This window comes from Polyodon spathula, chromosome 20 (assembly GCF_017654505.1).
Source record: "Polyodon spathula isolate WHYD16114869_AA chromosome 20, ASM1765450v1, whole genome shotgun sequence".
Lineage (NCBI taxonomy): Eukaryota > Metazoa > Chordata > Actinopteri > Acipenseriformes > Polyodontidae > Polyodon > Polyodon spathula.
In genome coordinates this window covers 27,671,015-27,683,025 of record NC_054553.1, presented here as the reverse complement: position 1 = coordinate 27,683,025, position 12,011 = coordinate 27,671,015, and the positions used below count along the sequence as shown (strand labels likewise).

General features: G+C 42.2%; 2 protein-coding genes across 2 annotated transcripts; one reads left to right on the top strand and one right to left on the bottom strand.

The window, feature by feature from the left end:
* On the bottom strand, positions 1-5,982 carry faap100 (FA core complex associated protein 100). The gene is made up of 9 exons (XM_041219918.1): positions 5,705-5,982; positions 5,187-5,299; positions 4,197-5,095; positions 3,657-3,813; positions 2,289-3,073; positions 1,769-1,905; positions 1,323-1,439; positions 948-1,034; positions 1-768 (listed from the first exon to the last, which is right to left on the bottom strand). The coding sequence occupies exons 1-9, from the start codon at positions 5,870-5,872 to the stop codon at positions 640-642; spliced, it is 2,592 nt and encodes an 863-aa protein (XP_041075852.1). The 5' UTR covers positions 5,873-5,982; the 3' UTR covers positions 1-639.
* Positions 5,983-6,524: 542 nt separating this feature from the next.
* birc5a (baculoviral IAP repeat containing 5a) lies at positions 6,525-9,891 on the top strand. The gene is made up of 4 exons (XM_041219844.1): positions 6,525-6,754; positions 7,333-7,442; positions 7,911-8,028; positions 8,174-9,891. The coding sequence occupies exons 1-4, from the start codon at positions 6,650-6,652 to the stop codon at positions 8,264-8,266; spliced, it is 426 nt and encodes a 141-aa protein (XP_041075778.1). The 5' UTR covers positions 6,525-6,649; the 3' UTR covers positions 8,267-9,891.
* The last annotated feature ends 2,120 nt before the right edge of the window (positions 9,892-12,011 follow it).

The following is a 12,011-nucleotide window of genomic DNA, read 5'->3' as shown; positions in this document are numbered from 1 at the left end:
CATGAGAACAGGACAAACATGTATGTATACAATTCATCAAACTGGGACCTAGGAGTCCTGTGAGGTTCCAACGTCATTTCCAACAGCATATCTTAGCATATGGGTTAAGCTCCCTTCATGGTGTTGGCAATAGACAGTCTGCATCCTCCAAAAAAATAAACAGCATCAGGAAATGTGAAAAGACTAAAGCGCTTTACGAAAGTGGCTGAAGGGACCATTTTAGTCGTCAAGAAATCACAGCACTAAAACCTGACCTTTGCAGAAGATGACTAGCAGGGTGGCAGGTGGAGAGGTTTTAGCGCAGTGGCATTCTGAACCTGTTGATAATCTGAGAACAATACAAGGCTGTAGTTATCTGCCAATTGCAAATAAAAAGGCTTTTTACAGTTTCCTCTCTTTGTCAGCGGCTAAGGGACCCTCCTGCAGATTACAACATGTCGTTTAAAATATATATTTAAGGCCGTTGTTCCAAAACGTAGTATGATTAGATATAAACAAAGATTACTCTTGATGAAAGGTATTTGTTCTGGTACTTTTATTTTTTTGTTTCAGATGGGACATTTAAGCCCTAAATCCCCAAACCTTGTGGGACCAGAACCTCACACTGTGCTGGTTGAGGGGGATCGGAGTACCTCCATCTTACAGCAGGAGCAGATCTGTGTTCCTGAGTTGCTGGTAGGTGTGGAGCAGCTTCTCTGCCGTGCTGGTTGATGCTTCCAGGCCGAAGCTCATCCGATCCCTCACCCCCTGCACCTCCTTGGAGAGCACCTGCGACCGAGAGAGAGACGAAGCGATCTTATTCCACCAACGGGCAGAGCACAGCTTTGTATACTACATAACCCGGGAAAGTGTATCATTGCAGGATTCAAACTCATAAAGGGAGGGAGGGAAACAGAGTGGTAGCGGGTAGGGGTGCGAGACAGGGGAGAGGGATTACAAAAGCTCACCTCAGCATGGTGTAAGAGCTCCCTGACACGCTGTGTTCGCAGACCAGGCAGAGCTCCATCCCCAGACACGCCTTCCTTCAGCAGGGGCTGAGGCAGGGAAAGAAAGGATGCTGGTTACTCTCAATGGCTATGTCTTCAGACTTTGATGAATGGTACGGCACCTCTTATCTCAACAGCCCCCTGGTAACCTGTCACGTTGCAACAGAGAAAAGGGGACTGCGTTGTAATGTATTCTGCAGTTTTACAGGTTCTAATACGTTCAGATAATCGAGGTTACTCATCTGTGGTTTGCAATGTTAATTGTAAGTAGCTGAGTATTTATTTATTTATTTATTTTTAATCCTTGTTAGCAGGCACTGGTTTGACTCTTTTTACCTGAATGCGGCACAAGATGGAATAATGCAGACCACAGAGCTCAGCCAATGAGGAGCTCTCAATCTGAATCTCCACGGCTGTGATTGGACGGTCAGCAGACAGATCCCTCAGGCAAATCTAGTGGCATGAGAAAATGTCAATGTCAGCAGTGTAGGGGCGACCCTAAAGCTGCTCTGTCTTTCTTCCTGCTGTACTGTATTTAGAAACTTGACTAAAAAGATTTGAAGCCTTCAGAGCAAGCACATGTTCTCTTCAAATGCCTTGAAGGCATGCAGCTTTAAACAGTATCCACAGAACTGAAGGTATGCACTCTCTGCGAGTAGCAGTATCTATGGTACCTGTGAACTCCCATGAGAACCACAGCACATAAGAAACTCATCCAGTACTTGGATGCACAGATTCCTTCTATTAAACTTTTTTAATCAGCACAATAATAATTTCATTACCTCCTTGGCTAGAAGTCGGACCTTGCTACCTCCAGGGGCAGCAGCAGTAAGGACGGGCAGGGCCTGAGATCTGAGAGAGTCTGCTTCAGGATTGGAGGACAGCAGCCAGTGCAGGGTGGAGCTCGCTAGAGAGGGTCCTGCAGACAGGAGGGTGAGGCATCCATAGCATCATGAATGTTAAAAAGTTTGAGTTCAGTCCAAACAGCTGTGTAAAACGCTAAGGTTTATTTTGATGTGTTTGGATAAAGGGTCAATCCCGTGAATCAAAGTAGTCTGCAGTTATATTATTTTGGTGAAAAAAATGACGTCAAAAGGACATAAGATCATTTATATTACCTTTGGACGCTTTCTCACCATGTAACTTTCGAGACAGATCATTCCAGTAGATATAAAATCTGCTCCTTAGAGCCAGGTGGAGAATCACAACACTGCTGTTCACATGCTGTCATTATACTGTACAGCACAGAAGCTCAAATAATTGAACCTTATAACATACTGACCAAAATATAAAGTTACAAACCTGAGCCACACAGTTTAAGTGCAGTTGACAGCACCTCAGAAGACACTTTAAGAGAAGCCACAAAAGGTCCCCCATCAAGTCCAAGACCAGCTCCTTTATTCTTCGGGTCATGTTTCTGTCCCATCACCGTCCTTGAACTCAGCAAGACTTGCACCGGGTCAGCCAGGGGATTGGACCAGGAGCAGGCCCTGTTCCCCATGGCAACAGGTTGACAGATTCGAAGACAGTCTAACCAATCCACTGTCTGTGTGCTCAGAGCCAGGCTGATAAAATGTCCATTGTTTGCTTGCGAGGCAAGCAGGGGGTTATGGGATGGCAGACGCCCAATTGCCTCATCTCCCAAGATGCTCTTCAAGTTGTAAGCAAGGGAGCAGTGGACCGACACAGGAAGGACCAGGTCACTGCCAGGAGCCAATGGGAGGGTCACTTCCATGCTTTTACTCGGAAGCAGTTTGTCGAAGGGGAAGGCATATGTCTGAGCGGAACCTGCTGTCTCGGGGGTCCAAGGGCAAGATCGTGGCGTGACTTGAATGCACAGCGTCCAGCCTTGCTCCAGAACGTAGTCGCTGGAGTTTTCTAGAAGGCAGGTTAGGATCAGGGAATCCTGGAGAAGCAAGCGGCTCCACCTGGCAGAAACGTGGCAGCTGATTGGCTGCATGCACTGGTTCACTCCCTTTTCCCCCTCTTCCTGATTGGATAGCAGCACGCAGCAGATGTTGAAGACCTGGTTTAAGTGCTTCAAGGCATCATTCTTCTGCTGTATGCAGCTTTTCAAAGCAGAGACTCTGCAAGCATAGACAACAGCAAATAATTAGACCCAGATAGTTACAACCTGACACACAGAGTACTTTTCATACTGGAGTGACTTGAAAACAAATCTGCAAAGTGTCAAAAATGTCTATACAACGGCATGGCTTGGAAACAGAAGAATGTTTAAAGGAGAATGGCTTTGGCAGAGTAGTACAAAACACGCATGTCAGCCCCAGGTTGAAGAGGGCTGTGCGCCTCGTATAATTGCGGTCGACCACTAGATGGAATGCTTGGGGAACTAAAACAGGCCTCAGGTGAGGACATTAAGGTCACTTGATCGGGCTTACTAATTAGTAAGTTCGTAAAAAGAAAGAAAAAGCTGATATTAGGCTGACTTTTGTCTGACCCAGGGTGAGACAACACCACTGCTGTGTATTCTTGAAGCATATAACGACCACTGTGTATGATAACAAGAAAGGACCAGCCTAAAAGAGGAGTTTATTATAGGTTAGTATAGGACACCAAAACAGGGTTAGAGTTATTTTCTCATTTTAACATTTAAGCCACAACAGATTTGGTTAAACTCGTTTTCTTGCGGTTAAATTCGTAGCTCCTCACCTGTCCGACACGTTTCCTATCCCAGCAAGCAGGTCCCTGATTCGCTGACCAGCCAGTAATGAGGTCAGTCTGGCTCTCTGACCTCCGTCTGACCTCTTGGGCAGGGTGATCTGCACCAGTTTCCCTTTCTGAGTTATGGCTGTCAGCTCCACAGCACCTGAGACACACACACACGTCACTAGTCTTCAGTAGAGACGGAGTCTGTAATTCATTTATTACATCAGTGTCTATTTTTGTTTTGTACCGTGTGTAGCTAAAATGATGGGTGTTAAACATTTTGCCTTTGTCATGAATAACTCAGAGCTAATTGTGTAGTAGGCATTTCATTCCTCTTGCACAGACAGGGTTGTGTAAATCAGAGGGGTGCAACTCTCATCCTGGAGTGCTGTGCATTTACAGGTTTAAAAGGTATAATTAAAAGATAACCGTGCTTAAGGACCTGGTAAGGGTTACGTTTCAATTTAAAAAGAAGAACAATTAGAATTGAACAGAACTCAACTGAATCACCCTTGTGCTACATAAAGCGCTGTGCAGCTGTACCTGTCGGGCTGTCAGCAGGCAGGGCCAGGGCGGCCACGTTGCAGACGTTTAGGCTGACAGGAGACAGGGAGGGTGGAGGAGCCAGTGGGGTCTGGTCTGAGACTGCCCTCTCCCGGGAGTCCCTGGAATCCGCTGCCTCAGGTGTCCCAGGGCTGAGCTGCACAGCCAGCAGCTGGGAGCCCGTGCTGTAATAGAGGTAAGTGCCACTGCAGCAGGCGCTGGCTACGGGGCTAGAGAGGTGATGCTCTGTGAAACCAGCCGCCCTTCCTTCTGATCCCACCCGGGGAGTGACCACCAACACCTTACCGGCCCGCCCCAGCGCCAACAGACAGCCATTTCCTTTCTCCCCGGCGAGGGAAGCCCCGATAAAGGACACTGGCTGTCCCAGGTGGTGGAGCACCCTGACCTTTGACTCTTCACCTTTGTCCACAGGGGCAAGGCTCACAGGAAGCCACAGTGGCAGGCAGCACAGACGCCCATCCGGGAGGCCGCAGAGGACTACAGGGGAGGCTACCATGGAGGCATCGACCCCAAAGAGCAGGCTGAACAAGACTGGCTCCAGGGAGAAGTGGCCTGTGCCACTGTGGGCCTTTCCCTTTGGCCCATGTGGGTAAACACAGCACAGCGCTGGAGGCCTCCGATCCTTGCCTGCAGAGCTGGCACCCCTTGTGGCCAGAATGGGAACTTGCAGCTCTTCTAGCTTTCTGTAAGGACTCTGTCCCTGGTCTACAGTTTCAAAGAGGCTCAATGTCCACGTTTGGCCAGCCTGACCTACAGTGACCAGGGCGGACTCCAGGACAATGAAAGAGAGCACGGTGGGGTCTCTGAGCACACAGGAGTCTGGAGACAACGAACACGAACCCAATGGGTCTCCATGAGACTGGGAGCCTACGGACATCCTAGATGCAAAAGGAAGGGTTTGGTTCAGCCAAAATAACATTTGCATGGATTTTTCTCAAAGATGGTGTTACTATAATCTCTTCCTCTCACCTGTTTTGCAGCGGTATGCAGTAAATCCCATCCTTTGCACAGAGAACATAAAGATGATCCTTTTCTGTGTTCTCTGCCAGGTGGCAAACATTTCCAGGGAAACTATAAACCACCTAAAAAAATAAGAGTCAAGATGTTGATACAGAATATCTTTCATTACATGTGTAATAATCTTTACAACAAAAACACCACCTCAGAAAAGTCACAACTTTTTAATTTCAGTTTCGTTTCTTGGACTATGACAATCGTATAGTATCATAATTATATAATCACCAGGCGCATGCGTTCTGGAATATACAAAAAAAAAAAAAAATGTAAACAAACTGGAGTTTCTAAAGGGCATGCTTTCTCGTCAGAATACAAAGTAATCGGATTCAATTACAATTTTAATTGTGGTTGATCGATTGCAATTCAATTTCGTATCTATTTGTCATTCGATCACTATTCTTCATTGTTCGTGGCTAGCCCAGAAAGCAGAAATATAATTTTAATGAAAAGTTTCAGTGACGGACACCTACCTTCACACACTTTTCCAGTTTGCTGTAGACACTCACGAACCTGCTCCCGTTACACAGGTAGATATCCGACTGGCGGCAGATCACCTGGGTTGAACCCGCTTGTTCTGTGACTAATGCTGGGGACTGAAACGCGGCCAGACAATCAACCACGCACCTTCTGCCTGCCATAACCCACACAGCCGTTCAACAGTGGTGCAAAAATCTGCGGCTGGAAAGCGAAGGGTTACCAAATCATTCCCATACCATGGACACACTCGTTTTTCCTCATAGTTACCGCGCCGAAGGGCTTCCACCAATCGCAACCTGGGACGAGCGTAGAACACGCCCATCTGTGGGCTGTACGCAATTACCAGCGACGGTCGCTCTGTCTGAAACCCAATGCGGACTGTGGGCAGATTAAATTGATCCATTGACCCATAGATGGCAGTAGTTGCATTCAAAAGATACTACAGTGCCGTACACGAATTAAATAAATCAAGATTGCAGTTTATCTGTCTAGCAAGACAGACAGCTGTCTGTATTGAATTGTTGCAAATGTAATAATGCAAATACATTACTGTAAAATAATGAACTATACTTAATATTAAACTAATAGTGCACTGAACTGTTGAATGTAATTTTTTTTTTTTTTTTTTTTTAATACCATTAGGAAGTCCGAGACTGGTGCTACGATGGGTCTGTGAAACTAGCCGAGCGGTATACTTAATTCTGGAAGATGCTTTTTTTTTTTTGGCAACACTGGCGGTATACAGCACTACAACACCCAGAGTCCTGCGGGGCACGAATTCAAACACACGAGGGCATTACCGGAAACGACGTGTCCGCCAATGACTGTAACCGCCAGAAATTTAAACTTTGGGCAAATCAATAGAGAGAGGCAGAGAAGCGGAATAGTTCTGATCTAAACACCGCAACTGGGTTTTTGTTTTTTTAATTTGGACGTTAATGATGATTCGAGAAGAAGAGTGTAAAATGTACGATGTGAAAAATCGTCTGAAAACGTATTCGGGCTGGCCGTTCACGGAGGGCTGCGTCTGCACTCCCGAAAATGTGAGTTGAATTCATCGAGAAGTTTAAATGACATGGTGTACACAGCTCGATAGGCAACGGTAATGGAACTGTACGTGTAATTAAAAAAGGAATACCGGTAAATGGCTACTTAGTTGTGTGTTGTCAGTCAGAAAATGTAATCAATACGCAAATTATTAATTACCGTGGGCTTTATTAGAAGAAATAGCGAATAAATAAGGGCATGGCGCTAGTCCATTTTGAGGGCCTTCGTTGATTGCGATTTGAAAGAGAAAAATATCATGGCACTGTAAATTTCAACAGTAAAAAGTTTATAATTCATTTGTATATCTAGTTTTTTTTTTTTTTTTTCGTGTTCAGTATTGTACGAGTTACACAGACCTCGATTACTACTAGTTTGGACTACTTCACCCAAATTAACATAGCTAATCTGTTTCTATGAAACCAGCCCATAGTGTTTGGTGTAGTATGTTGGAAGATGTGTGATACATTTTGAGAGAACATGTTCCTGCCATCATTTTTAAGAGAGTTTTGAATGTGTTTCGTTATTGACTGTGCCTGAAGTTAAACTAAGTCTGTTCCTATCGAAACCTCTTTAGATGGCCAGAGCCGGATTCATCCACTGCCCCACTGAAAACAGCCCAGATGTGGCTCAGTGCTTCTTCTGCTACAAGGAGCTGGAAGGCTGGGAGCCTGATGATGTCCCTGAGTAAGTAATGACATGCATCACTGGTTTCCAGTACAAGATCCAGATCAGCTTTAAAAAAAACAAAACCAGTGGTCTGATGAGCTGAACTGAAGGGTTACAACAGCTTCCCAAGATACACACTGTGTTACCCCTACCAGTCCAGTGTCTGTTTGTGGAATAACTTATCACAGAATATGGTTCAGTAGTGTTGTTCTACTTTTGAAATTAAGAATTGCATTGAAGATCTGTGACTAATGGGAGTTAACCAGTGGATACTGATGACGTGCACTAGCTTTCATGCAACGTTTGTTTACATTTTGAGGGGGATTCTCTGTATATGCAGTAAGATTGTGCCAGTTGTGACCTAGATGTCTGCTTGTGCTAATCCATATACCATACATCTAAGAAACCTCTTTAAATAATTGTCAAGTACTCCCTGTAAGAGTGCATTTGTCATCTGAACTCATGATAAGAGTTGTGTGTGTCCAGACAGGAGCATCAGCGTCATTCTCCAGCCTGCCATTTCATTGCTCTGAAGAAGCCGGTTGAAGAACTGACCCTAGAGGAGCTCATGAAGCTGCAGAAAGAGAGGCAGAAGTTTCTGATTGTAAGTGTGAAAGGTGTTGTCTCTGTTATTGAAATATTATACAATTACATGATACAATGGGAATCCCTTTCAGGCTACATTTCATGATGATGCCTAAGGTGGAAATCTAACATGATTTTTTTTTTTTTTTTTTTTTTTTTTGCAGAAAAAGACAACCAATCAAGCTCTAGATAAATTTGAGCTTGCTGCAAAATCACGAAGAGGAGAGTTGGAGAAAATGGCAACTGAAGCAGACTGATTTTTATAGTTTTTTTTATAGCTTTGTATAAATTCTCTTTTGATGTCTTCCTATCTTTTGATTTCCATTTCAGCTGCAGATTTGCTTTCTTAAATATTTTCTCTTTGTAAATAGCCCAACAAAGAAACATCTGTCGTATTTTTATTTTTTACTGTCTTTAAGGGAAAGGGGGATGATTTATTACCAAAACTAATATTTCATATTAAAAGCTCAGTCTCTCTTAAACTTGAAGTCAATTATAAAGGATTGCAATTAGTGTAACATGTCTCTGGTCAATGAGTATTATAGGAACTTGATCACTTCATTTCTCACCAAAGTGCTTTGGAAACCTATTTGGGTGCCCATTAATGGCATTGCAGCGTCACAGAATCCAGATGCCAAATCAATCTGGGTTTTCCTAATGGGCTGACTTACTGAAAGACCTTCCACCCATCAGATTGAGCCCGCAAGCTGGAACAGCCTGCACAGTAAACCAGCGCGGGGGTCATTGCAATAATCTGTTTGTGTCAGTATCTGCAAGTATTTACCTTGTTCATACATCTAGGATGGTTAGGATTATCAGTATCCAGTTGAATGCAAATGTTTTCCAGGCGCCATTCGAGATTAATGTAAAATTTAATAATGGCTTCTCTGCAGTTGGCACTTCCTCGAACGCATCACTGTTCTTTCAGAAGCACTGGAAGAATCTTACACAGTCCAGTTTCAGTTCGTGAACTAAACAGTGGTACTCCCTAACCCTTTTTCTTTTGGTTAATATCATGTACCCAGTGGGTGGTATAGGGTTGAACTCTATTCAAGAACATCAGTAAAGCCTCTTCCTTGTTGATCGTGTCTATTTTTCTCCACTTCTGCTGTGTCTAAACCCCCCCCCCAAAAAAATCATTTGTCCCATATGCCGCCTGACTCAATATTCGCGCTGCGTTAAGTGTAAACGACAGTTTTTTTCATTCCTGAATTTGTGAGAAATTGTTATTGGTCTGTTCCTCTCGGGCACAGATAGCTAATTATAATGACTAACAGTGTTTTCATGCTGACCATAAAGATGTCACAGGCTGTTTAAAAAAATAAAAAAAACAACAACAAAACCACTATCTTAATACATTGTACCTGCTAAAATGCCACAAAACGAATTACTTTCAATAGTTTTTTTTTTGCTTTAGGCCTTTTTTATAAGAATGAGTTGTTCAAAGAAATAAAATAGACCAAAAAAAAACAAGCATCCTGGAGGACATAATGTGTGGCGAGTGTTCTATCGAATGTTTTTTTTTTAAGTTACATTTTATATGTTAAAATAAGATCTGTATTTTATTCATTTCTAAAGGTTAAAACAATGGTGATGAAATGGTTAATTTCCACCTGCAATGACACTTTTTTTGAGAGAACAATACATAGCTGTGTAATAACTGAAAGAGGTTCACTGTATTCTCCAGAAACCAAAGTCACATCACCCTAATGCAACTGCTCTTACAGCTCCTACCTGCTTCAATCTGAATACCGATATGAGGAACAATAGATTGATTTTCCATTCAAGTTGAGCTGTAGCTTAAACAATGCACAAGCAGAACAGTTGTAAACACACTAAATCTCCTCTAGTTACACAAGAACTTATTAAAAAAATTATTGGAAATGTCATTGTCTTTTTTTTTTTTTTTTTTTTTTACTCTGAGCTGTGCAACTGGGCTTTGCATTTTAGATTGCTTCTTAATGAGAAATACTATGTCAAATTAATATTTGTAAACAATACATGTTGACCTATCAACAAGCTATAAAAAAAAAAACAATAGGACTACGCTGCAACCTGCAAGGTCTTGAGGGACATGTGATCATAACTAAATAATTCCAGTACAGGTGTGTTATTTTCAGGTAGGCGTCAAAAAGGGGTAGGCCTACGCATCACACAATGCTTGCTTGTGCATGCCTAAACAACTTCCAGTAAGAAAGCAGAGAAACTGTTGTTCAAATCTGGTGTTTTTTGGTCTTTTATATCATTTTAATTGAATTGAATCATGTTTTTCCACCGTTATAAAATAGTATGTAAATTTGTTTGTCGTGAATTGTTTTTTCTTTTAAGAGAAATTGGTTGTCTGTTTCCAGGTTAAGTTTCCAAAAAATATATATGTATAATTAATTGTAAATGTACTTCTTTTTGACGATAGCAAAACACCTGTCAGATAACATTACACGGGTCAAGTTTTGATATGGGTACCACATTCTGATGACTTACCACTTTCTAACACTACACCGGTACTTTAAGATAATATAATAAATGGGTAGAGCGCTTTGTGCAACAGGGAGTCCAATCTGATTAGATGGCAATTTGTTGAAACATCTTTTCTCCTTTCATTGGTAGGTACAACAGAGTCTAGATCTAGTTTAAAAATGCAGGGGAAGCCATCCGCTCTGCACTCTGTGTTATATATTTACCACGTATAACTCACAGCCACAGAGATATCAAACTGCTGAATGGATTGCATTGAGGAGGGTGGGGTGATATTTTGCATTCCTGTCGTATTGGTTCTGACGATTAAATCAGTTAAGTTTTCGTTCTTCATAGTGGAGAGAGGCAAGAAAAAAACACTGCTTTCATAATGTCATGGCATTTAGCCAAGATACATAACCTCCAATAGTGACTGTGTAACCGTTAAGGATTGTTGCTGCATTGTAAAACACCTAAAAAAATAGGTACGTTTAACATGCAGTATATGCAACACTGGCTTGTAAGTAATCACTTTGTGAAGAAGTGCCTCTACCAGCGCAATTCAGTGACATTTTCATACAATCTAATAATCTCTCAGTGGTGGATGATTCCAATAACAAAGGGATTAGCCGCGATCTTAGCTTGATTTCATTTATAATCAAATAACGCTACTCGCTTGCTGAGATGGTAGTTATGTAGGCAATCTATTAAAGATTCCTTTCTCTTTCAGGGTCCCTGTCACTGTCTCTTCATTTCTCCTGCTTTCTTTACCTCTATTCCCTTTTGTTTATATTGCAGTCTCGCCCAATTCATTGATCATCTGGTCTGCAGCTACCCCTGATGTCTCTGTCCGACCCTTCCAAGCTGTCTCTTCAGCCCACAGTCTCTTCCATATTTTTCTCTTTTCTTTTTCCCTCTTTCCTCATTGCTTCTAACGCTAATGGATTTAACACCTTCTATTGATACTTTAGAAATGAACTATTGAATTGGTGACACTGCAGAAGATAGAACCTTCGTCTCATATTCATACAGAATATGTGCTGTCCATGTTAAGTTGACATGTAGGGCTTCTTTACAAATCATTTATTGTCAAGGTCTCTGGAATATTATTAATAATACTATTAGAACTGTTATTCACTCTATGTGTTTCCTCTGGTTGAAGATATACATTATACAGATATATAGTATCTCTGAATAGAGAATGGTCTCCTTTGTAAAGAGATGTTCCAAGTAGAATGATAAGGTCAGTGCTCTGCTCTGGAATGCTAAATATTATTAGGAGATGGTAATCTGCTTCAATTCATTAATGTTTTCTTAATTTTCTTTCAGTTATTAGAAGTGCAATTTTGAAATACACTATCCATTCAAAGTGGTTGGATTGTATTTTGCCCATCTCCCCACATATAAACAATGTTAGAAGCCACCTTCCCAGAAAATAGGGAAACAAAATATATGAAGAATGGCAAGTTGACTCTTCTTACAATTCTATGTTAAGCAAATGTTCAGTTTTGGTTCAGTATCAGTGTTCTGTGAGAGACGGGGTTTTTT